Genomic DNA, 27,223 nt, shown 5'->3' with positions numbered 1-27,223 from the left:
TGGGTGGGTGTGGAGGACACATGCAGGAACACTCTTCATTGAGATTCTAGTGCAAGCCATCAATGCTAGCTTGGCCACTGGACCACGGAGAAGGTATGACATGATTATTGGATATTTCAAGTCTGCTGGTGTAGAATGGAAACAAGCCAAATTGTCATGTAGATGACTGTTCCAACATCTGCCATTCAGGTGGTTCTTAGTGCACATCAAGCAAGACAGGGTGGGGGTGCGTCCATCATGCGCTCAGCCTTTGATGACAACTCCCACCAGAAGGACGAGAGGCCAGACCCTGGAAATTGAAACTCCTATGTAAACCTCACGCATGAGCAAAAGCCACTTTGAAGTTGGTTCATGGGCTCAGTGACATGAATCCAACTAAAGGTACAGTCAATGCAGAGCAAACCAAATGCCTTATCTCAAGAAATCCCTCTGTATTGGGCACATTTCCATTGAATAGTAGGCTACAACTTTGAGCCAGTTGGTCCAGATGCTCAAAAAGGTTGATCTACCACTATGATCATCAACCACGTGAAGGACAGCAGAGGCTGGAAGTCACATTCCAGGTGCTATGGCAGGGAGGGAGCTTACAAACCCATCCAGACCTTCTACTTCTCCAAATCTTTCAGTCTCCAGGACTCTGGTGATTTCCACTCAAGGTTCCTCTCCACAAAAGGCAAGAACCTGACACAGGGACCTTCTCCCTGGCAGAGGACACGTGCAAGTGGGATGTGACACATGTGAACACCTGAAGGCAGGGTTAAAGGGGCAAAAGGGAAAAAAAAATAACCTTTTATTTCCAGGGGCATGGGAGATGAAGGGGGAAGGACAGGACAAAGTCTGGCTACCCATGCCAGAGTGGTCCCACCACCTGCCTGTGGCATCCCCACCACTAAAAAAGCCATTCAGCACAGCCTGGGATCAAGTGTACATTTTTAGTTTTTGAATGGAACATAAACTCTTTTAGAAAAAACATTCATCTGGATGATAACACCCATAAAAATAAACACCAATCTCGTGTTCTTTTTTTTTTATTTTGGCATTTGTTATTTGCATTTATATTAAAGCAAAGTGCATCTTATTTTTTTTCTCGTTTATACACATTGCACAATACATAAATAATGATGCTTATAAAACGTCTTTATATTTACAAGTAATAATATATTTATATATAACATAAAATACATTTTTTCTTTAATAAATCTCAGGGGGTTTTTTAAGGAGTCCTTTTTTGTGTGTGTATTTCCAAAGCACTACAATGCTAAAGTTCCAATGAGAATGCTCTCTTGTTCATAAACCTTTATATTTAGAAAAATAGCTTATGTTAAGGTCTAAACATGCTCATTGAGCTAAGAACAGTGTAAAAGTATCATACTTGTGTATGAATTCAAGAAGAAATGAAAGCACAACTGCATTTCCAGATAGGATGGTACCGGGATAACCTGAACTAAGCAGATTTCAACAGATCAACTATCGTGAACAATTTTTTTCTTTTGTTTTCCCATTTGTTTTGCTTTGTTTTGTTTTTTTAAGGCTTAAGCTTCTGTCGCTTTGCATCTCAGCTCAAATTATAAAGCATGGGCCGTGTGCGAGGTTTCTCCACCGTTTTCTCCCCTTGCATCAATCCATGACCATTAAAAAAAAAAAAAAAGCAGTGGAAGGATGGACACAGAGACAAGACGTGAACCCAGCAACAAGAAAAAAAAATAAATTAAAAAGGGGGCTAAAGACCTGATTGGGAAGGTTTTGCACCATCCTTCAGCAGCAATGTGGGGATGGCACCGCTGAGGAAAGGGTCTCGCTGTCACTGTCACCAGGGACAGCTGGTGGCAAGGGGACAGTGGTGCATAAAAAATACAGGTATCTTGTTGTTCTATCCAAAAGAAGGAGCTGTAACATACAGCGAGTGGCTTCCGAATCCACCGATCGCATAGAATAAACCTTTCAGAGGCGCAAAATAATTCACTTGCAATCCATCCCCCCGCTCCCTTCTCTCTCCCTTCTGAGTTATTGGTCATTCACACTTCTGAAAAAATAGAGGTATTTATCAAAATACTCAAGGCAAAAAAAAAAAAAAAATTATTTCCATAAGCTATTTCTCAAAACAGAGAGGGGGAAAAAGCAAACAAACAAAAAAGTTTGCATGAAAAGCAAGCACTCAGAAGGAAATAATAGCAGCAAAGTAGTATAAATGTCATGAGTCCACTCTGTCTTGAGTCATCGATTATTAAAAATAACCTCCAACCAGCATGGGCAACTGCTGATAAACTGTCTCGTATAGCACTGGCCCCAGCCTTTCACAAAGCTGATCTGAACAGTAAATCCAGTCCATGGTTGCTGCATGAACTCATGGTCGTTGGGTCTCTGCAAGCTGTATGCCTTCTCATAGTCAAAAGCCTTGATGGAAAAACCTGGGAACACTTTGTGAACCAGCAACGTCCTAGAATCGGGGTTGTCCAGTGTGGCCGACTTGATAAAGATGGGGTAACTGCTGCGGTTGTACACCCACACGCCGTCCACTTCCTTGGTGAGCTGGATGCCATAGCCAATCTTGCTACGGACTTTCTGCACCAGTTGGCTTTTGTTGTCCGAGTTGAGCTGTCCGAGGCAGAAACCATTCCCCTGAGGTAGATCATAGAAGATATCCAGGGAGGGCTCTTGGACAGAGTACAGCCGACCCACACGCGTCTTCTCTTCCCAGTATGCCACCATGCACCATTGTGACTGATCCCCTGGCTCCTGAAGAACTTGGGAATCTACAGAACGGGAGAAAAAAAGGAGAAATTGAGCACCAAGAAGGGGTAATATGACCCAAAAGTGACACAATGTTTCATGATGCTCTCCATGCACACACCAATGCCCATAGCACATCCACCTTTTCCAAAAACCATGTGTTAAGGTCACCACAAACACCATTTAAGTTGACCCAGGTTTGGGGGATTCCTGTGCTGCTTCAGCTCTGGTTGGAGTTACAGGTCCTAAATGACCAGATCCACCTTCAGAAGTGGCTTCAGACCCACCAGTGGCACCGCAACGCCCAAACCATCACTAGAACCACCTTCAGTGCCAACAGGAGAGACAAGATGCTCCAGCCAACTGCATCCAGCAAGACCAAACACCCTAAATCCCCTTATTTCCACCCACCGGACAGACGACGGATCTACTGTGCGCAGATGTTGAAAAAAAACAAGGTGCTGCTAAGAAAAGCACATTGAAGGTCACCCATGGGACCAGAGGGGACAAGGACTCACCAACTCTAGTCCATGGGGGTCTTCCCTGCCCCATGGAGATGTTGGTTGAAGCCCCGACCTGCAGGAAGCACCGGTAGATGGTGGCAGGGTAGGGACCAGAAATCTCACACTCATTAACTAAAATGGCCTAAAAAACCCCCAATAATTTGTCCCGTAGCCCTTCTTTCAACTCCCTGGCCTGTAGCTACTCTGTGCAAGCAGCAAGGATACAACATAGGAGGAAAAAGCAAAGGAGGAGGCGGAGAAATGTGAAAAAGCCCCTTTTCCTGACAGACGATCCCTGCACTGCTCAGCGGGTAATTCCTTCTAGCCTCCGTAGGCATGTTAAGACCTGGGAACTATTCATCTCTATAATTGCATAAAATATATATATATATATATATTAAAAAAAAAGCTGTGAATGTGAGTTAGTAAAAGCTACCGAAATCATTCCCTGCACCATGGGAGTAGCTATGGGACGGGGGACAGTGGGTGACCCAGCACCCCAAAACTCTCCTTAGCAGTCCCCTAACCCCCCTCGACATAAGCAATGGCAGCGGCATGCTCTGTTTTCTATAATTTTTGCTATTAATAAGCCAGTTTCCCCAAAGCAGGCATTTTTTTCTCCCATCTCCGAGTTGTGTTTCAAGCCCCACACTGTGCTTTTAAAAATAAAAAAAAAAACAACCCGGCAACACACTTTTCATTTCCTCATTTCTATGCCAGAGAGGAAAATATTTTCTCCAGTTTCTGAAGGCAGCTACTAAAAATGGGCCTGTGTCTGCCCCAAAACTAGAGACCCATGCTCTCAGTTGAAACTGGGGATGGGGGTCCTGGTGGCAGGGGAGTGGGATCCATCGGGATGTGCCCCAGTTTATCCTTCCACTTCCCTTTTTCAGTGTTTTTTTTTGTGGATAATTTTATATCCTGCTGAAATCTGGTACCATGCGAGGGACCGAGGGGGGGGGTCAACTTGAGTTGCCTCTCCCTTAACCCAAATGGGGTGTCCCCCACCCAAGGATGCACCCAACAGGGCAAGAAACACCCCTGGGGTGATGTTTCTCCCACCCCATGATGAGACAGAGGAATTTTGGGGGGATGCTCCTGGATCCATCCCCATCTTGCACACTCCTCATCAATAGCCTGCCAGCAATGCTCAGAGCTTCTCGCGTTTTGTTTTACAGTAATTAAGGGAATTTTGGAGCAAGATCCATTGAACCCTGCTGAAATTCCTATAGGTTTTTATTTATTTTAACACAAAAGTCCCCCTTTTAGCAGGAGGGAAAAAGAAATACTTTTTCACCTGATTTTTGCGCTTGCATTAGTGAAGACCACTTAACAAGCAGCTCATTGCTGCTTACAAAGAGTTATTTAATTGCCAGCGCATTAAAAAAAAAAAAAAACAAAAAAAACAAAACTGCCTTGGCTATGAATGAACAGACCTTTATAGAGGGCTGAAAGTTCATGAATGAATTCCCCACTAGGTTTTTCAATTACATGGGGTGACCAGACTTCAAGGACAAGTCTTAGGTAATGCGGGATATATATATTTTTTTTAAGAAGTCAATGCCAGCACACAGTATAAATATGCCAGAGCATCTTCCATTCACGGAATTCAGCTGTTGACTGGATGTCTAGTCAAAAACCCATGAGAATATCAGGGGCTGAGCTCGGATAACAGGATTGGGTCTCCAAGCTAGCCGCCACCAAAGCCACTTTTCACAGTTTTGGGACCCCAAGGTCCCACTTGCATCCCTGATTTTGGCATCAGCCATGAAAAGGGGGAGGAAAAGCCGGTGGCATCACTGGGGCGGCAGAGGTGGGAGAGGAGTTTGCAGGACAGAAGGAAAAACTGACACAGAGATGCTTCCTACAGTGATGGAGACATTTTTACTCAAAAGGCGCTTTTTTTTTGGTGGGCAAATGAAGCAAATAAGTGAATTTTGCCCCAAAACGCCCCACCAGGTTCATCCATATCCACCATCCCACTCCCGTCTTCCATCCCACACAAAAAAAAAACAGATCCCAAGGAATTTGCAGCCGCATCACCTGCAATGTGTCCTCATGTGCAACAGCCCAGAAAACACTGTGGGATTCTTGTTTTTAGTTTAAAAAGTCTTGTTTTTACAAGCTCCTCTGAGCAAACATATCCCTTTCTAAATACCTGGAAAACTCCCAGCAAACTGGGAGCATTCCCATATTCCAGCAAATAATTATAATGTTTAATGCTACAAACATCCACGCTATCATTTAATTATTAAGCATTCCTCCATTTGTTGCTATCACTGATTTATTAGTATTTTCCATGGTTTGCATTACAGGCCACCTAGGGGCTCCATCAGGCTCCCCAGTGTGTTGTACAAGCCTATTGTGAAAAAAACATATATAAATAACTGAAAATAAAGCGAGTCCGCCCTCAGGAATTTAGAGAATTAGTCATATTGATCACTTATAGTTGGGGTTACAGAGAAAGGCCATTCGAAGCAGAGCACATTTCTGCATGAAGTGGATAAATTAAGGCAAGATTTTTAAACCTTAATTTTTTGGGGTAACATTTTTTTTTTTTTTTAATTTGGTGCTGATGCTTCATCACCGGCAATGTCCCAGCACAACCACATTACTTAGTATCACATTCCCAGTGGAAAACTGATTTTTTTCCATATTTTTCACACCCTCCTGAATTTTCCTGAGGCTTTTACTGGTGCACTCCTCAAAAGCATTATCCCCAAAACTTCCCAAGACACCAACCAGCCTCGGATACTGTGAAGTTTCCCACCACCTGCCTTGACCTTCCCAAATATCGACTCCTGCCCAAAATTGTTCAATAAAAGGCCACGAAAGCCAGGATTTCTCTATCTTTGGGTGTGCACGTGGTACCCAAGGGCTCAGGGCATCATCCTGCGCTGGGGAGGGATGCTGAAGAAGATGCTACATCCACACAGAAATTCTGGAGGTTGCAACACCAGAGCAACAACCCCCCCAAAATTAAAAGCTTCTGAAACCAAGGAGGTCTGGATAAAGGTGGATATGGGATATTCACACCACAGAAAACACCCAAATTTATCAATAATGTCTCCACACCCAAGCCATGGTAAGAGGACTTGCATCCCACATTGCTTGGAAGTGGCGGAAAATTTCTGGTGTGGCTTTTCTCCTCGACACATGAACACTTTTAGGACGATGAAACCATATCATCTGTACTTTTTCTTTCTGAACTCCAGCAGTTTTATTAGGAGCTTGGGACGAAAAAGGAATAATCGACACGTTCTGGCAAAATAGAATTTTAAAAATAAAATTAAAAAAAAAAAATGCAGCTCTCAGCTGGATTTTGGATCTCAGCCTTGTGCCAGTGCCAAGTTCATGAACACTGAGGGAAGGTAGGCTGGGGATCTTTTGTTTTTCGTTGTTTGGTTTTGACACAGCTAAAGGTTTTCCTGTAATCAACTGACCTCTAAAGAAAACAGCAAGTTTAGCACACATGGAGCGATCTCACCTGCCGGGACTATTCCCATCTGATCAAGTCAAGAGCTATAGAAATTGTCACTGATATCTGCAATAATAACAACTCCTCGCTGAAAATGGGAGTACAACTGTGTCCCTGATTAGGTTTTTAAATGCCTGTAATTGGATCTTTCCTCAATTATATTAGGATTAGATGTAAATTAAATTATCCAGCTGTAGAAGTGCTTCAAACTACGTATTTTTTTGCTTGGTTTTAGATATATATTTATTTTTTTAAGTGTAGTGTTGACACAAGGCATCTTCTCATGCTCTTCCTAAACTTCTCCCTCCTCTTCCTCATTCCTCTGCGATCTCTGGGGCTGGATTTTCCACCAAACAACCTGGATGCAATATTCACCATGGTATCATCTACCCTGAACTGGTAACAAGGGTCTCATTTTCACAGAATGGTTTAGGTTGGAAGAGACCTTTAAAAGTCATCTAGTCCAATCCCCCTGCCATGAGCAGGGACATCTTCACCCAGATCAGGTTGCTCAGGTTTTGTGATACCTTCATCTAGGCCTCTTGTGGAGGCTGACACGTTGCACACACGACTGATAACCGAACACAAATGGGTAAAGGCAACAGATAAATTTGTATAGATGTCCATCAAGAAATCATAGCACCTAAAGGAGATTGGTCTTATGGACTTTTCCTAGAAGGACCAGGACCCATGAGCTCCTGGGGCAGCAAGGAGACCCAGAGGGGTGGTGAGATCCCTGCTCAGCTTCTCAGGAGGCAGCTTCCTGCTGGAAAACAAGCGATGTGGGCACCACCAACGAGCAGATGAACTCATGGAAGGCATCTGTGATTAACAAAAAAAAAAAAAAAAAATTGGCTGGCCTGGTGTCAGCACAATGTGTCATCTGGCCAAGGACAAGGCTGAGACCAAGCTCAGCACATCTCGTGCCCAGTAATCTCTCCTGGCTGACCTTAAGCAGCATTTGCAAGCCCCCCATCTTCTGCTCATTGAGATGGAAGAGATGGAGACACAAACCCTGGAACTTTTTATGGGTTTTTGCATGCTCTTCTTGAGGGTCCTCAGAGCAGCTCGGGGCACTCCAGTTGCAATTTTGCCCTTCATGTTAACCAGTCAGTGTTGTTTTTGCAGGATCTCAGGAAAAACACACCCCCAAACAAGGTGAGGAGAACACGGAGCATGACATGCAATCACACAGCTCATCCAAGCAAAGAAAAACAGGCACCAAAAAGGGAAATCATACTTCCTTTCTAGTCTCTCAGATGATTTACAGGCTACTTGGGTGGAGGAACAAACAAACAAAAAAAACACAAGAAAAATCCTTCAAAGCCAGATCTCCAGGTATGCTTTGCAAAAAAGCAAAGTAAAAAAAAAAAAAAAAAAAAAGAAAAAAAAAAAAAAAGAAATCCCAATTAAAGGATATATCCTGCATGCAGAAAAGGGTCTTTGTGCCTTTAATGGAGTTTGTGGGCAGGCTGGAGACACCACCCACGGCAATGTTTGCCCCAAACCTTTTAGGTCTCCTTGCACACAAGGGCTAGACAGCTTTGACTTCCTCACCCACCCCTGATTTTGATGGCTGGGATGATTTCTGAAAGGCTAATTTAGAGGATGGTCATGTGTTAAAGATCCTGTTGTTTGCAGAGAAAATAAGCCCTGATCTACTGCAGGGATGCCACCACCCAAGGTGGCCCCTGGGGTCCCTCCACCACGCCAACACAAGAGCCCCCAAAGAGCTGGGACAGTCAGTCACATCAACACATACTTAGGGAGCCCTTAATCTGTGGATTATTAACACGATAGACCATCACATCTCTCTTTAGGAGCCATTACAGCCCATCGTGTCAGTAGGTACTTACGGAGTCCTTAATCTGCGGATCGAAAGGCTAGACCATAAATTTGTGTCTATGCCTAATTAGGCAGCTCTTACTACTCAACATATACAGTAGTCATGCAGGCTTTAATTTATTAACAAGTTGCCCACCCAATCGCTTAAATGGTCCTTGCTCCTAGCAAAATAAGTCAATCCTGTATGAAAATAAATCTCATCTGAGTTTTCCCCCAAGATTTCAGTTCTAAGGGCTGCCAAGAGATTTGAAACCTTGTGAGTCTGATGGGGACACAGAGGATGAAAGACACAGAAGTCATCAGGGGAAGGAGTCTGGGGTTTCCCGATATTTGTAACTAGGGCTTTAGGTTCAGACTCATGTTAGTGGCAACCTATGAGCTTAGGAATGTTCTGCTCAGTCCCCTGATGACCCAACCAAGGACTTCTATGACCTTCACCAGGGCTGGGAAACCCTCTTGTGAAAGCAGGACAAAAATGAGGTTGAGTAGACGGTGGGTAGAGATGACATCCCCTGAGGTTCCCACCCCAACTTGGCGGCACCTTGAGTCAACCTTCTCCCAACCTGGAACCCAAGGCCTGACCATTGAGGGTTAATTCAGGGATGAGACACAAAAGTAAGAAAAACCAGGAAAGGGTCCCTGCAAGTATGTTGTTATAAGAGTAAGCACCAGTATAGCAAACACCAAGGCTGGCCCAGGAGACATGTCCAAGCTTGAAAAATATAAGGTGATCAATATATAGGTATGAAGAAAGCCCAGCTCCCCCATGTCCCCTGCATCAAAAGATGCCAAAGAAAGAACCAAAGTGAAACTGCTGAGTTCATGGAGTCCACCAAACCTGAAATTTGATTCATAAACATCCTATTAGTCACTGCTACTGTCTAATTACGGTGATTAATCAATTACCATGGCTAAAAACGACTTGAGAAGAACCTTGGTTTTTTTGTGCCCATTTTCTTTAAAAGTCAAGCAAAGCTGCAGCTACAAGGGGGAAGAAAAAAAAAAAATGCAGGCGCACACCAAAAATGTCTGTCTGCCTGTCTGCAGCGGTTAGAGAGGAGCCAGCTGACTCCAGTTTCCTCCGTACCAGGCTTCAGGCCTCATCAGCCATGCAAATTATAGAGTACCGTGCTGTCTGAAGGCTGAATTTCGACTTGGCTCAAGAGAAAAAGCCTTAGAGGAAGGGTGGGGATGCGAAGAAGCCAGCCAAATCCATTAATAATATTTACAGTAAATGGGGCCTCTTTGCTTTTGTTTAGTATACAGTCAGTCTAATTATTTTTTGAAGTTTTAATTTAAAGAACCTTCTTTATCTGCCTCTCCTGCTGCACCCCTCAAAGGTGTGGGAAAACTTTTTCCCTTATTTCAAAAAGCAGTAGGACAGGAAACCCTTCCCCAAGCTCCAACCCAACACGGGGTGGGACACAGAGATCGTTCCAGAGGGGAGACCCTTCCAGAGGGTGCTGCCAGCACCCATGGGGATTTTAAGACCCCCTCCCAGACCACCCATATAGGCATGAGGACAGGTAGATCCATGTGGAAAACCCCCAGAAATCTTATTTTTGCTCACGTGTTCCCATTGCTGTTCTCCTGTGTGGCCTTTCAGCGCTAAAAAGGGGCCTGTAAGAAAGATGGGGACAGACTTTTGAGCAGGGCCTGTTGCGATAGGACAAGGGGTGACGGTTTTAAAGGAAGGGAAACTCAGGCTGGACATGAGGAAGAAATTGTTGCCCCTGAGGGTGGTGAGAGCCTGGCCCAGGCTGCCCAGAGAGGTGGTAGATGCCCCATCCCTGGAGACATCCCAGGCCAGGCTGGACGGGGCTCTGAGCAACCTGAGCTGGTGAAGATGCCCCTGCTCATGGCAGGGGTTGGACTGGGTGAGCTGGGAAGGTCCCTTCAACCCAATCCATTCTATGCTTCTGTGATTCTATATCCTGGAAGGACTTGTTTGAGGTGTTGCAGGATGCTCCACAGCCCTGTGCACCCTTCAATCTCCTCCCCTGCCTTGATAGCAACCCAAAATAATCACATTTTTATTATAATCAGCCAAGAGGCTCCTCTGGAAAACACAAGAACCTCAAGCCAGAGTTCATGAGATGCTGCCATGAGATCATCAAGTGACTCAAGGTCAGTACCAGCCCCAGCTCCGGGAGATGAGCAAACACGTCCATGCTTCATCCTCCGCAACTATCAAGACACACCTCTTCTCCACCCATACCCAACCCAGATCTCCACCAGAAACCTTCTGAGAAGGAGAAACCAGAACACAAAAGGTTCCTGACTTAACAACCATGCAAATCAGACCTGAGGATGAGCTTGCCAAAATATCTCTCCCGGCTTGGGTTGTTCTGGAGGCTCCCACGACAACATCCTTGCCCATCACCCTTCCAGCCCAAGGATAAGCCACCCACACAGACGCTGAAGCCACCAGAGGCCACCGGGCCACACCATCCCCAGGGTCACAGCCCCCTCAACACAGCCGCCGAGCTCAGTTTTAGAGGATGAAGACCTTAAAACGCTTTTGCAATTAAATATAAAGCTCTGCTGTTGCAAGGAAGCGGGGGGGTCACCTGGTACCTGGCAATGCCCCAGGGAGGGCAGGCCCCCAGGAAAGCTGCAGCTCTCTGCTGACAACATGTTAAAAACCCTGTAAAGTCCTTAATAAAAAGTGAAGCAGAGTGGTCTAGGATTTCAAAAACAGATACCTAATACCCAGATGTGCGTTAGGATTTTTTTCCCCCCCCAACTGCATTCCACTCACACACACAGCATCACTGCCTCTCTCATTTCAATAACAAAAAAAAAAAGCCTCTCCTCACAGCACACCGACCTAAAATTCTCCCCAAAGACTGAAAAAAGACGTAAATATGTGTTTCCCACTCTTGAAAAAAAAAAAAAAAAAAAAAAGATGATCCCCCAGCTCCCTTTCCCAGAGCAGCATCCCTTGCAGGGATGTAAACACATGGAAAAAGCAGAGTTGGAACAAAAGTCCTTTTCACGCCCATTGTGCCTCGCTCCGTAGCAATTATGAGAACTGTTTAGCTGGGCTGGCATTTGGAGCATTTACTCATTTACTGCATTCCTGCCAATAAATTCCATCCCCGGATCCGATGGAAAAGTCTCCCCCTTCCCTCTCTTTCCCCTCCCTCCCTTGCCTTCATTCCTCCTGGCTTTCTTTACAACCTAATACCCTGTCGACACGGGGCCAGGGCCTACTTAGGGGGAAAAAAAACACCCAGCGCCAGACTGGAGACAGCATGCAGACTGAAAAAGTTAATCATTACTTCTGTCTGCCTTCATAATCTAATCACGCCTATTCCTAAGAGCAAGCAGCAAAACACACTCATGTACAAGGCAGGGTCACCGCCCAGGGACGGACAGACCGATGTACAGACAGCATCAGCCCTTCCTCAGGCAGCGGGGCAGGCAAGGGACAGACAGACGGACGACGTTTGGATGGAGTTCACAAGCCTGGCCATGCAGACGCCCCTCCCCTCCTTGCCTCTCACTTTGCTCGGGATTAATAACGCTTCGCAATTATAGAGAATATTACGTTCATTAAGTAATTAACCCTCCCGGCGCTCTGGCGGAGTTGGCACCCCGCTTTCACAAACGGAGGCTGGCAGAGGTTTGCCTCAGGCTATAAAACGGGGCAGGTTAGCAGCACCCGGATTTAAAAAAGGAAAAAACAAAACAAAACAAAACAAACAAACAACAACAACAAAAAACCAAAAAAACAAAACAAAAAACAACAAAAACCTAAAAACAAACAAACAAAACAAAACAAAAACAAACAAAAAAACCCCCAAAAAACAAAACAAAAAAACTCCAACAAACAAAAACCACATGAAAAAACCCACCCCTTATGCTCATCCCACCTCATTTTTGGTGGTAGCAGCAGTGTCCATGCCCAGGCGGGGACAGTGCCACAGCCAGGGTGGCATCACTGTGACCCAGCAGCATTGTCCCATGGGGCAAAATCCAGATTTGGCAATCACCAAGACCCAGCAACACCCTTCCGTGGGGACAAAACCCAGATTTGGACATCACCAAGGGGATTTGGGGCTCAGCACCCAGTACCATACTCTAGAAAATAACCTTGGTGCAACATCTCAGGTGTGTCAAGTCTTCATGCTCTTGATGCCCAAGATACATTTTCCATGCTTGGCTGTGACAAAGAACAGGAAAACTACAGGCCTCAGCGCATGAAGATTTATGGGTTTGTTCCTTATAATGAGCTAAAAAGTTTCAGCTCGGCTTCCAAAGAAAATTAATTCATCAGTTCAAACGCAGTGATGTAACTTCAGGCTCCCAACTCCTTTTCCAAATAAAACTGCTGCTATTTGATTCCTGCTCAAAAGATGATTTTATGGAGTTATTTACTCCATCCGTTCTGCCCTGGAAGGTGCTGTCAGAGCTCAGCCATCAGCAGCTGTCCCACGTGGGGGGACTTTTTTGCTGTTTTCCCTGCTTTTCCACTCAAAACCTCACCTGGCACCCAACACACAAACAGCCACACAACCCCTCCGATATTATTTTGCATCACCCACCATGATGGGAGTTCCTCCTCTGTGGTGATGCCCAGCAATTTTTAGCATCTATAAATTCAACCCATCAGTTTTCATCACCAAAAATCGCCGAATACAGTGCCAACTTGTAAAAGTGAAGAATGTTTGAACTTTCCTTACCTTCCCAACACCCGAGTTTCTCCAATGCAGAGCCAGCTCTTATTGATACAGCACTGGTAGCTCTACAAACAAAATCTATTCAACCTATATGTATGTGGGGATTTTATCAACCTATATATATATAGGTTGAATACACTCAACATTCATTATATATTCATTGTATCAAATAGATCAAATATAATGAATATATAATGGCTATGCCGGATGCATTCAACCTACATATACAATATATAACTCAATATATATGCAACCTATATATAAATATAACCTATATATATTCAACCTAAATATATATATATATATATATATATATAAAACGGTTCATAGTCTCACTTATTGCAGACACATACAGGTACATATTTGCAACAATGCTCTGAAGGCTGAGCAGTTCTGAGTTAATTCATTTAATGGAGAAATCTGCTTCGCCACCTGCCCAGGTATTCAGGGAAAAGCTGGGAAAGCCCATGGGAGCCAGGACTTCAGCGGACAGACAGTTCACCAAAACCCAGCAGCCCAACGGGCATCTTACTTCATCCTCAACAGAGGAAGATGAAAGACCACAGAGCTAGGTGCCCACCACTGCACATGGAAGAACATCACCGAGACCATCACCAGAACCTCCTGCAACCTCCCCTGGTGCTTCGGCATTGACGGCACAATCCAACCAGGGAGCTGAAACCAGGAGGTTTTTTTATGCAGCAAGGTTAAAAGGGTAGAGAAGGGCTGAGCCAGCTCTTATGGGGTGTTTATTTTTTTTTTTCCTCTTTCTTTTCCCCTTGCAAGTTAAAATCAAGATAATGATGCTGGGTGGGGACCAATTTGAAGGGCTGAGCAGCCAAACCAAAATTAGTCTCCCAGCCAAGAGCTTCCTAGGTCTCACAGTTTGGGGAAGGAAGCTGAGAAAAGGCATTAAAAAAAAGTTAAAAAAAAAAAAAAAAATTCCTTGGGAAGCTCGAGTGTCACACTCAAGCAAAGGTGACCCTGCTAGTCAAATATTTTTCAACATAATAAAAATAGAAGTACTGGAGCAGCCTCCCTCGGAAAAGCGGGGCCCATGGGATGGGGTTTTTCCTCCTTTTCTTTCTCCACCTCCCCCGGCACTTTCTTTCCTTTCACTAATAACTATGTTTTCTTGCAGTTTTTTTTTTCCTTGGCTCTTTCCTCATAAAAAGACTGATGTAATTTCCTGTCATGTCCCAATGTTTCCTGTTAATTAACAGGGTGAAAGTTATCCTCACGTATTTAAATGGCTACCCAAGAGAGTGGAGGGGGAAAAAAAAACAGGGGAAAAAGAAAAAAAAAAAAAAAATTAAAAAGGGGAGAAAAGGGCTATCTGTTAGCAACCTCCAACAGCACAAAACCCTCCAGTAAAAGCTTTTTGGCCCCAAAGACTTGAGCCCATTGGCCAAGACCCCCCCCAAGGATGGCTCCTACAGTGGGTCTGTGCACAGGGGATGCGAGCCCCCACCCTTCCCTGGATGTGGATGGAAAATACCTGCAATGCTTGCCCAGAAAAGCTCTTTTCTTGCATTAGAAAAAGTAAAAGAAAATAAAGAAAATAAAAGGAGAGAAAAGGAGAGAAGGCAAAGGAGAAGGAGAGAAGAGGAGGAAGGAGAAGAAGAAGAAAAGAAGAAGAGAAAGAAGAGGAGAAGAGGGGAAAAGGAAAAAACAATAATATAAATAACTAAAATAAAGTAAAATAAAAAACTGTAAAAGAAGAGGCAGCCGGCAACACCCAAGATGATGCTTTTATCAAACTATGATTAAAAATTTAAAAAAAAAAAAAAAAAATTTTAAATAATAAAAAGGGGCTAATCCAAAGCCAGTGGGCGGAAATCCTGTGAGACACCGAGCTCCTTCCCCTCCCCATCCCCAACCCTGCGCAGGATCAGGCCCCTCGTACCCTCCCTGTTCCTCAACAGCATCCGTGACATGGCCGGTACTCCCAGTGGCACCGGAGCCAAACCGGCAGCCTCACAGGTGAAAACAAAGCAATTTAAGAGAAAGAAGAAGAAAGAAAGAAAAAAAAAAAAAAAGCAAGCCTGGGTGGTTAGAACAAGAGACTGTGCCTGAGTGGTTAATAATATCTCGGCGCTGAAAATAAACTGGAAAGGAAGCTCCTTTGTGACAGTCGGCAGGCAGCCAGGCCATGGCCTGGGTCATTCACACTGGCTGGGGACAGCAGTGGGGATGGCACTCCCAGCCACCCACCCCACCACCCTGATAAAACACCTGCTTAGAGCCAGAGAAGCCTCCGCACACCCTATTTTTTTCCCCTGCACACCCTAAAATGGGGTGTACCCCCTTTTAATCCAGCACGGTGATTTATGGGATTGGCGGTGGAAATGAGCATCTCCCCCCCCCAGCCGGCAGCAGGGAAACACGTGTGGTTAATGTTACTGGTTCTTCCAGCGTAAGCAATACCCGCTGGCAAGACGGCGGGGATGGAAACGATGCGACCTGCATCCCTGCCAGCCCACGGCTGCTCCGCTACAAGTGTTTGTGTCCCAATGAGTTTTAAATGTCCCTAACGATCAAGTTGCCGGCGCTCGTCAGGACATCTTTTTGGCCAGTGGAGTGTGGTTCAAATTGACGTTGAACTTCCAAAATTCACCTTTTTGTCCTCATTTTGCCCTAAAAAGTGGGATAAAACCCATGTGATATCCATCATGGTCCCCACCATGAAGGACTTGCTGGTAATGGGGTCGTCTTCTGCACTTTATTGTCAACTGCTCTCAAGGCACTGTTTGGTTGGGAAAATACAGTGGCACCCAGAAAAAAAATGAATGTAATGGACCTGTACATGGATGGATTGGAACATTTAATGGGGGGAGCATCTCTGCCATCATTTTTTTTTTTTAAAAAACTCATCCTAGAAGAGTAACTAGCAAAGGCTCTAGATCACTTAAAAATAATAATTAAACAGGTCTCATTTGCTTTGAGGGGATTTTAATTAGCTAATAGCCAGGAGCCAGGGGAAGGATGCCCCAGCAGCATAGGGGTTATCCCTGAAGAGGGGGGGTCCCCACAGGTTGAGATCCCCCTTAAAACAACAAAACAACCCACACAACAACAACAAAACAACACACAAAAAAAACCCAAACAAACAAAAAAACAACAAAAAAACCACCACCAACAACAAAAAAAACCCCACAGGGTCAAAGGAGCCAGAGTGGGTGGCCAAGCCAAGAGTCCCAGGGTTGGTGCCAAGTGCCAGCTCCCTCCTCCCCACTGGCCACGGTCAGATGATGTGTGAGGCGAGCCGGGAGGCTCCTAGTCTGGCAGGCAGCCTGCTCTGCTCCAGAGGCTCCAGTGCTGTCATCTTGGCGTTAACCCCTGATAACCTTGTCCTTTCCTGGAGGGGACAGTGTTTTTTAGCAAGGAAGGGTGGTGGTGGCGTCTGCAATGAGGCTGGGAAGGAAGGAGTGCAAGGCCGTTTGGTGCTCAAAGTAAATTAAAAATATATGTTAAAAGGACATATGCTCAAAAATAAACCAAGAATAAGTAACTTGAAAAAAAAAAAAAAAAGAAATATCCCAAGCAACTGTTTATCCCTGGGACAAATATACAATCCTAGTTTCACAGGAAGATGTCTCAATTTCAGATTATAATAGGATGTCAATTTGTAAATAAAGGCATTTCACAGGAGGTTATAAACTCTGTACGAGAGGGAGGTGGAAAGAGCCGGGGGGGGAATGGGAAAACACAGGGAGAACTTCGCTGGAGAAACCATGCAGGATCCTGTTTACATGGGGGGGAGCTGCTTTGGGGGCAAATAGCTCCGAATTTGGACAAGGTGCTGCTTCTCCAGCAAGCAGATACCAGCGGGGATCAGAGACATAGTGAAACATTCCTGGCCTGCCCACAATTTCAGAATGAATTGTCACTCAGCCAAGAGGTCCCTTAAACCAGATGAGGTCCCACTCCTGGGGCAGGGAGTGATGCTGATGCTTCTCCAGCTTCTAGAGGTCTCTTCCCATTTTTTTTTTTTGGTACAGAGGGGTTGGAAGGGGGAAACTGAGGTTGTGCTTGTTCCTGAAGAGCCTTGTGGGTCTCCCCGCTTCAACCCTTGGTCCAGTGCCCACCAAGCACCATCACTCAACATTCACTTGCTCCAGGAGTCCCTGGGGTGGTTCCAAAGTCAGGGCAAGTCAACAGGATCAGGTTGAAATCTGGGTAAACTCTCAGGTTTTGATATTTTATGAATAAATAAAACAGCAGCAGAGGTGTCGAGGATACAAGCCAGTTTATCTCGCTTTCCCTCTGTGATGGCCAGCTCTGGGCTTCTTGAAGAACTTAACTCTGCCAGCAGATCCAGCACCGTTCACCTGTCCTGCAGGAGGAGTCACCTTCTCGCTCACCATGGGCACCACAACCTTCTACATCAGCTGAGAGCCACCAGCCCCACATCAAGAGAGATATGTCCAGGGCTGGGTGGAGAAAATCCCACGGAGACCCAATACCAACACCATCAAGCACCATCAGCACACTCCTACCCTCAGAGCACAGTCATACCCATCAGTTGCCACCCATCAGATGCCACCGGACCAGAAGTTGGCCACCTCCAGGCTCCCCAAGCATGACAGTCACTAGTGGTGTTCCCCAGGGGTCAGTGTTGGGTCCAGTCCTGTTTAACATCTTTATTGACGATTTAGATGAGGGGATTGAGACCATCATCAGCAAATTTGCTGATGACACCAAGTTGGGAGGGAGTGTCAACCTGCTGGAAGGCAGGAGGGCTCTGCAGAGGGATCTGGATAGACTGGAAAAATGGGCTGATTCCAATGGGATGAAGTTCAATAAGGCCAAGTGCCGGGTGCTGCACTTTGGTCACAACAACCCCCTGCAGCGCTACAGGCTGGGCGCAGAGTGGCTGGAGAGCAGTCAGGCAGAAAGGGACCTGGGGGTACTAATTGACAGGAAGCTCAACATGAGCCAACAGTGTGCCCAGGTGGCCAAGAAGGCCAACGGTATCCTGTCCTGTATCAAAAATAGCGTGGTCAGCAGGACAAGGGAAGTGATCCTTCCCCTGTACTCTGCATTGGTGAGGCCACACCTGGAGTATTGTGTTCAGTTCTGGGCCCCTCAGTTCAGGAAAGACATTGAAGTGCTGGAGCGGATCCAGAGAAGAGCAACATGACTGGTGAAGGGACTTGAACATAAGACCTATGGGGAGAGGCTGAGGGAGCTGGGGTTGTTTAGTCTGGAGAAGAGGAGGCTCAGAGGTGAGCTCATCACTCTCTATAACTACCTGAAGGGAAGTTATAGCCAGGTGGGGATTGGTCTCTTCTCCCAGGCAGTCAGCAATAGGACAAGGGGGCATGGGCTTAAACTCTGCTAGGGGAAATTTAGGCTGGATATTAGAAAGAAATTCTTTGTACAGAGAGAGTGGTCAGGCATTGGAATGGCCTGCCCAGGGAGGTGCTGGACTCGCTGTCCCTGGAGGTTTTTAAACTGAGATTGGACATGTCACTTAGTGCCATGATCTAGTAAAGGGACTAGAGTTGGACCAAGGGTTGGACTCGATCTCTGAGGTCTTTTCCAACCCAGTCAATCCTGTGATTCTGTTTGAAAGAAGAGTCATAACCAAACACATCTGCTGGGAACGAGTCAGCTTAAAATACAGGAAAAAACACCTTCTGTCTCCTATTTATGGAAATTATTTTTGTTTCCAATGGGATATTTTTGCTTTCTTCTTCAACCACATCAAGGACATAAAGGATCTGGACTAGTAATACCTGAGTACAACCATCACTGTGAGCGAGGAGGCCTGACCTACCCACAGAGTGACCACCAATAAAAATAAAGATATAAGAAAATAAATAAAGGCAAGAATATGGAACCGAGAGCCAACATCTCGGGGGGAGCGAGAGGTGCATCAGCTGGGGAGGGATGAAGACACCAGCACAGCGTCAAAGACTACCCAATATTTCATTCCTGAGCCAGGAAAGGGAACAGAAACCTTCATCTTCTCAACCCCCCCATGCAGTTTTCCTGCCAGAACGGCTGTGAAACCCCAGGTTGGCCCTGTTCCCAAATTCTCGGTGTTGAGACTGATCTGCCGCACTAAATCCTGCCTTTCCAGCTTCCAGACATTAGCGCGGGTCTGCTGGCTTTGACCACCACTACACCAGCATCCACTGGTGGCCAAAGCCCACGGTGCTACAGGAACCCACCACCACCACCCATGATGTCTTCTTCCTCAGCGATGATGGATGCTGGAATCTCTACCCAGCATCACCCATCGCCATCTGCCCAAACTTAGGTAAGACCAAACTGAAGCTCTCTCCAATGTACTCTGCCAATAACTCATTAAAACCACCTTCAAATACACTCTTCTGCTAACTAAAATATGCAAGGGGGTGGAAAAAAAGAAGACAGCTTTGGAGGAGTGCTGCAAAGTGCATTTATTTTCCTTTCTCGACTGGGTCTCTCCAGTTGGGAATTTTCAGGGCTGCACTTCTGCGCGTGGAAGGGACATGCCAGTAAATCAGAGCAAATTCAAAACAAATGCTCTTTCATGTGGAGGCGTTTGGCTTTGTTTCAGGGCTTGGGTAGCTAACGGTATCCCCTTCATGAGTCAACTCTCCTATCAGCTCCTCGTTAAACTAAATGGCTATAATTACATTTGGGGAGGAAAAAAAAAAAGAGCGGTTAATGATCGTAAAAAGGTTCTGTTTCTATGCTTGGGGGGGGGGGGGAACCTTTGATAATGAAGACCAAAAACAACCACATCTGCTGAAATAATTAATACAAATATAATAAAATAGGGGAAAAAAAGGAATTGTCAAGGAGGAATGTGCTTTTTTGGGGGGAGGAGGAGGCTCTATGGGGAGCTGGGGCTCCCCTTCCCGTGGCCCTTTGGAAGGCTGTGTTATTTCCTGCAGTTCAAGCCCCCACCTCCCACCCTCCCTTCCCTTCAGGAGGGGAGCAGCCAGACAAGATGTTATCAATAGGCTTAAACCTTACAGAAAAGCCCCCTTTTAAGAAGCGAGTACTTCCTCTGCTTATTTCATGTGGTATCCTGTGGAACTGAACTCTCTCCTCCCCTCCACAACGGGTGCATTTCAGGAGGAAAAAAAAAGAAAAAAAAAAGATATAACAACATCCTTATTGTGTTGGTTTGCTTCTTGTCTTGTTTCTACTTTAAAGTCTCTTAAGTATCTTTTTTCTTTCTTCCCTACAGCTACAGGAAAAAAAAAAAAAAAACACCCAACAAAACAAAAACAACAAAAAAAACCAACAACAACAAAAAAAAACCCAAACAAAAAAAAAGTCAAAAAGGCAGCGACAAGTTTCTCTGTTCCCTCTCCCCCTTTCCTTTGATTAATTCTCATTAGGGCCTTTGAACAAACAATATGCTCCCCTCTCAAGTAACAGACAGGGTATATATTACATCCAAAGAAAAACAAACAAGGCTCACTTAAAGACATCCACACCAAATGCAATTCCTGGAGAGACCCAGGGGCGGATGCACGCGCACGTCAACCTATTTCTGAAATTCCAGTTTCAGGGCAATGAATAAATCACGAATCAAGGAGACATCCGCACAAAGGAAAGCGCCTTCAAACATCGGCGAGTACATGCAGGTACACGGTTTCAGACACTTTAATCCCGGTAGAGACAGAGCCCAGCCACAGAGTTGGCCGGTCCAGGGTAAGAGACGAGGTGTTGGAGATGTCACACCTTGGAAGAGGTGTTGGGAGTTGGACTAGAGGACCTTTAAAGGCCTCTTCCAAACCAAACCAAACCATTCTATGATTCTGTGAAAAAAACAAGAGGGGTGGGGAGACCACCCTCTGTACCCCCATCCCATAGTGGCACCTGGAGGCTGAAGGAGATGGCAAACGGGCAAACAAGGGAAGTCATAGAGTATCTCCAGTTGGAAGGGACCAGTAAGGATCATCAAGACCAATTGCCTCAGCAACAACGACCAATTGCCTCAGCAACAACTTATGCAAAAAACAGGGCTGCCTTTCATCCCTGGGCACCACAAGCCTCACGCATGAGATGTGGGATGTTGGTTACCCTACCAGGAGCAAAGGCCAAGCATGGCTCTCGTCCCAGAGACAAGAGATACCACCACCACCAAGTCAAGGAGAACTTGACGCTGAATCCTTCTACAAAGCATGACCGCACCTGCTCCAATAATCCATGTATCCAAATGAAGGGGTGGCCAACAGCACTTCACCTTCCCCAACACGCCTTCCCCAACTCCTACCTTGCTCCGAAAATGAATGGAGCATAAAGCTGGAATTTGAAGAAAATATGGGCTTTTGGGGATGGAGAACCTCACCTGGGATTTCAACACATCCTCTGCAAGAGAGGTACGTGGCTGCTACCAAAATGAAACCTAATTCCCCCTTCGAGCATGACTCTCTCAACTGCTCGCATCTCCAAATCTCCCCAGCATCACTTCACCGTCCGTCAGGACCCTCTGTCAACACAACCCATGGCCAAAATCAAGGGCAACAAGAAATGTCTTACCTGAAAGCCCCCCAGGGGCTAGACAATTAGTTCCCCCTGTTTCAGTGGAGGAAGGCACAGAGTCTGGACAATCTGCTGAAGAAAAAAAAAAAAAAAAATTAAAAATCAGTATATAGGCAACTCTTTGCAGGCTCCCAGCATTGCTGTGACCATCAAAACCATCAGCTCCATTCTCATGTCCCACCATCCAACAGCCAGTTCCCTTCATCAATTAATTACCCTCCAACATCTCTTTAGAGGACACAGAGCTGATGCACCTCAACTCTAGACCAAGCATTATGGTCAGGTATGGGACAGACCCAGAAGTGGGACCTTCCTGGGCTCCCTGCCCTATACTGGTTTCATCCTCACACTCTTCCCATTGCCCACAGATCTCTCGCTAGCAGAGGATACTTGGGTTCATTTTATCTTCAGCACTGGAGAGATCGTAGGATCAGAGATCTACCCAAGCTTACAGCATGTGAGCCCCCTCCCAAAACTGCCTTCTCACAACATAAAGCCATCACAGAGACATACAGTTACTCCTGGTGGCCACCAGCCCAACCTTGCAAGATACCGAATAAGTTCCTGGAAGCTGCCAAACCTCCAACTCCTCTGAAAGTTGATGCCACACAAGGGCATTTAGCTCTGCAGCGACATCTCAGTGAGTTTCTTGCACTCTTCATACTCCTGGTCCAAGTTGGCCAGAGAGGTGGTGGATGGCCCATCCCTGGAGACATCCCAGGCCAGGCTGGACGGGGCTCTGAGCAACCTGAGCTGGGTGAAGATGTCTCTGCTCATGGCAAGGGTTGGACTGGATGAGCTTTGAAGGTCCCTTCAACCCAAACTATTCTACGATCACGGGCACTGGCGACCACTGCCAGACCCCACGCTGGTCCAGGTATTCCTGTCCGTCCATCCCTATGAAGCACTTACAAGACGTTGCACTAAATGCTTCAATATTTTTATGACCGCTATCATGCTTGATGGAAAAGCAGAAGTTTCCTGCTAGACGCATGTTCTCAGCTCCATTGGCAGATGCAGTTGCCCAAGACTAAATGGAGGGACCATTCCCACCCAAGGTCCCAGAGGAGAAGATGGCTCATGTGCATCAACCAGGTAAAATACTTCACACCTTCCCATCATCACCTATTGTCCCTCTTCCATTCATGGCACACAATCCTCAACACCGAGCTGGGCAAATGCTGCAGGAGATGGCACGGATGCCAGGATGTAAGATCCTCAGTCTGTCTGTAGAGTAAACGCTGAGAAGCCCTGAGCTTGCAAAACCCACCTGCAACAACAGACTTTCAGGCTCCACTGGTGCCTGTCACGGCCCCATTAGTCAGAGCTCAGCTGCCAAATGGATTTTTCTTTTAAAGAGGAGGACTTTTTGGTGAGTAACCCAGTTGTTTCTGCATTTCCGAAAGGCAGCGTTATTCACTTCCTATTGGCCGATAGGAATAACTTTTCCTTTCAAAATGGCACATTCATGTTCTGCAGCTTTTCTGTTTACACACATTTTGCTACCTTATGTCAACACTTGCTAATGAATAAATATATCACTCAGCTAACTGAAAATGAGGTCCTGGCAGAGGCAGATTGGATGTTTAAACCCTGCTAATAGATTTATCCTAACATCCTTACAGGAAACCAAAGGCAAGCATTAACCCTTCTCTCCTGCAACTCCGACCCCCTTTGCATTCCATGCCAGGAACATCATCGGGTGCAAGCAAAGGCAAAAAACAAAGAAATATAAACTTTTGGGGGAGCACTGCAGGGATGCAGTCAAAGTGATGCCAATCTCACCCAAACCCATTAAACTTTGTGACGCAGCAAACCCTCAGAGTCTATTATGAAACAGCCTTTCTGCATCCCAGCACATGCTAGTGATGCTGAACCTCCTCCCCATGTTCCTCTTTCATTCATCACAGAATCGACTGGGTTGGAAAAGACCTCAGAGATCATCGAGTCCAACCCTTGGTCCAACTCTAGTCTGTTTACTAGATCATGGCACTAAGTGCCATGTCCAACCTCACTTTAAAAACCTCCAGGGACGGCGAGTCCACCACCTCCCTGGGCAGGCCGTTTCAATGCCTGACCACTCTCTCTGTAAAGAATTTCTTCCTAATATCCAGCCTAAATTTCCCCTGGCAGAGTTTAAGCCCATGCCCCCTTGTCCTATTGCTGACTGCCTGGGAGAAGAGACCAATCCCCACCTGGCTATAACTTCCCTTCAGGTAGTTATAGAGAGTGATGAGGTCACCTCTGAGCCTCCTCTTCTCCAGACTAAACAACCCCAGCTCCCTCAGCCTCTCCCCATAGGTCTTGTGCTCAAGTCCCTTCACCAGTCTTGTTCATGAGCCTTTATCTCCTGTTTTTCAATGCTGAGGCAAAATATCTCATGCTTTGTTTGTTAAACAGCTTTGCTTATTTCCACAAGGCATTAAAAGAGACTTATTAGTGTTTCTTAGAGGGGAAAACCAACAGTCCAGCCTCTGAGAGAATAGTGGGCAGGATGGGACCCCATGTGTCCAAAGCGACCTAAAGTTTGGGGTTTCTTCTAGTTCCAAGAAACTCAAGAGCAACAATTTTACAGAAGCTACTCTTTTGGCCAAAGAAAAAAAAAAAAAAAAAAAAAAGACAAAAAAAAAAAAAGACCTGATATTGGTCTTCAGAAATACATCTGTCTTTACCTCCCTGTACCACTGTGTCCCTCCTGCCTGCTGTGACCAAGGGACACGACCACAGACCACAGCAACCACCATCCTCCAGCCAGCGCTCCAGATCCACTAATCCTGGGGGAGCCAGGAGCTGCTCGACCCTGAGCTCCCCTCGTTTCTGATTCTCCCCACCTCTCCTCCTTCCTCCAGTCCAATTTATCTCCCAGCCAGCCAACTCACTGCCAACCAGGAGTTTATGTAGACAACCGCGAAAGAGCTGGTGCCAGCCTCAAATGGGCTTCTCCTCTGGCACCCTAACATTCAATTACAAGCAACAGGCATGCAAAACAGTACTAAAAAAAAAAAAAAAAAAAAGGAAGAAAAATGAATTTTCAACTCCCTTTCCTATTTTTTTTCAACCTGACAAGGTGGGATTAGGCTCCCTTAAAAGACAGAAAGATTTTGACCAGCTCCATTTGTCAAGTCTCCTTGGGATGCCCAGCCATCAGGGAGATGCTGGCCAGAGCTGTGCTGCATCCCAACCTAAATTCCTATGAATTCACCCAAGGGCAGGGGTGTTCTGCCATTTAAAACCAGGGCCCATGGTTCTTCCTGGCTTTTCCAAGCAGCAAAGGCCTGTGCTGCATTGCAATCCCTCCTACCAGAATTTTAAAATAACACTTTGTGCAGAGAATGTCTGAGAAATTATATGTTAATTGTTCCAGGGATATCAGAAGGCACAGAAGCATGCAAGCAGCCCAAAAGCAAAATGCATCACAGCATGACAAAGGCAGGAGATGTTTCCCCTGAGAAAGGGACTGTTTTCCCTTTTTATTTTTTTTTTTATCTGCAGTCTGCATTGAATAAGTCCACTTACCAGTTGGTTTGAGAAAATCCATTGGATATCTGGAGTAGGGTGGAGGGGGAGACTCTGGAATTAGAAAAGCACAGAGAAAATAAAGGCAGAGCCATGAGGGAAAAAAAAAAAAAAAGAAAAAAGAAAAAAGATAGGAACTTATGATAGCAGTGGCATTCTTTTAGCAAAACTGTTTGTCTTAGCTCTGGGGGTTGGAGGCAGGGCAGCGAGGCGGTGATTGCCTTGATATTTAGCTGTCAGATAAACAAAAGGGGCCGTCTGGCGCCAGTCTCCCTGCTATCTGCCGCTCGGGCTGTCTGATCGGGGCCTCCTTGGCTCGCCGGAGCAGCGGCAGCGCCGGGGCTGGCAGCGCCAGGCGGCCCCTAATCCCCCGGTACGGCGCAGGGACGGCTGAGAGGCAGCGCCGGAGCCCCCGGGGCTGGGGGGTCTGACCCCCTCCCCTAAATAAAAAAAAAAAAAAAAGTTCAGAAAACACTGTAATTTTTATTTCCGTTTCTTGCTCTTTTTCCCCTTCAGGGAAAAAAATTAAAAGTTGAGTGGGCATGGAGCGGAGTCGCAATCCCCGAGCGTTGCATCCCCATCCCCTGCACCCCCATCCCTCCATCCCAAACCACCCTACCTAGCTCACAGAGCCGACTGAGGTGGTGCGGGTTGCAGCAGACGAGCTCGGGGTGAGCCTTGCCGTAGGATTCACAGCAACGTAAGCGCTTCACTTCGGAGCAGTGGCGGAGGTCAGGCCAGCGGAACACCTTGCAGAGCAGCATCGGCAGCGGGTACCAGTGTTGGCCCAAGCGGGAGTCGGCCTTGGCGGGCAGCAGCAGGCAGGGGGTCCGCGCCCCACCGCGGGACTCCACGGCGTGTAACAAGCCTTCCAGCTGCCGCTCCTTCAACCGCTTCAACACGGCGTGGGTCAGTGCCTTCAGTTCCGCCTCCGCGCCCGCCCGGCTACCGCGGTTCGCTTTGCCCGGGCAACACCCGCGCCCCCCGCCGCAAACATGAGCCCGGGCCTCGGCCGCCGCCGCCCCGCCGCCGGGTTCCCCCGCCGCCGCCGCCGCCGCCGCCGCCTCCGCCTCCTCACCGCCGGGCGCACGGTTCCTCCAAAGCCGCCGAACGAGCACCGAGCGTTTGGTCCTGAACATGCGGGACGAGAGGAGGGGCACCCGGCTACAAAACGGGCATGTCGTCCGCCGCGCATGAAGGGGCCGGGAGCCGAGACGAGGCGGCGGCGGGGAGCAGCAGGCGGCGGGCGGCGGGGAAAAGGCGGCGGCGGGGCCGAGGCAGGCTGTAGCATGCGCCAGTCTCCGCGCTAGGGGGCCGCGGGTCCCGCCGCCTCCCGCGGGGGGCTGCGCCGGCCCGCGCCTCTGCCCGCTGCGAAAAAGAACAAACAAAAAAAAAAAAAGGGAGGGGGGGAGGGGGGAAAAAAAGGGGAGGGGGGAGCCGCTGCTCGCTCTGGTTTTGCCCAAAAAAGAAAAAAAAAAAAATCAAAAGGCTGGGTATAGTGTGAGGCGCATCGCGCTGGGGGAGGCGGGTGGAGGAGGTTGCCGGCGCCGCGCCGTCCTGCGCGGCTGGAGCCGCAGGGGATCCTCGGCCTTCCCGGGGCCGCAGCTCCCATCAACCCGCCAGTGCTGGGGAGGGGGGGGTGTGGGGAGGGGGGGAGGGCGGGTTGAAGGGGAGACGGGATTGATGCGACGCAGGGCAGAATCAAAAGATAAAAAGAAAAAAGCAAGCCAAAATTATGTCTATAAAAAGAAAAAAATTTTTTTTTTTTTAAATCAATCACCAACCCTAAGATTTGGACGTCGGAATCGGTTTAAGCATCTGTCAAAAAAGAGAAGAACAAGCGCATCCAGAGTGTTGTATCCCTTTTTAAAGCCCAGGTCGTCCTGATGCGGGGTTTGAGGTCTGGTTTGCTTTTGTGTTTTTTTTTGTTGGTTTTTTTTTCCCTCCTTCTCAAAGGTTTTAATCCACACGCA

At 46.8% G+C, this 27,223-nt stretch overlaps 1 protein-coding gene across 1 annotated transcript; it reads right to left on the bottom strand.

Moving 5' to 3' along the window:
* Positions 1 to 1,450: 1,450 nt before the first annotated feature.
* LOC308051455 (mothers against decapentaplegic homolog 7-like) lies at positions 1,451 to 26,541 on the bottom strand (the record flags this gene model as incomplete). The annotated part of the gene is given in 5 exon segments (XM_080361892.1): positions 1,451 to 2,753; positions 21,732 to 21,806; positions 25,251 to 25,304; positions 25,870 to 26,499; positions 26,502 to 26,541. Coding segments are annotated over 5 exon segments (1,338 nt in total). The 3' UTR covers positions 1,451 to 2,214.
* Positions 26,542 to 27,223: the final 682 nt, after the last annotated feature.

The sequence above is a fragment of the Nesoenas mayeri genome (assembly GCF_963082525.1).
Source record: "Nesoenas mayeri genome assembly, chromosome: W".
Lineage (NCBI taxonomy): Eukaryota > Metazoa > Chordata > Aves > Columbiformes > Columbidae > Nesoenas > Nesoenas mayeri.
This window is presented reverse-complemented; position numbering and strand designations above follow the sequence as displayed.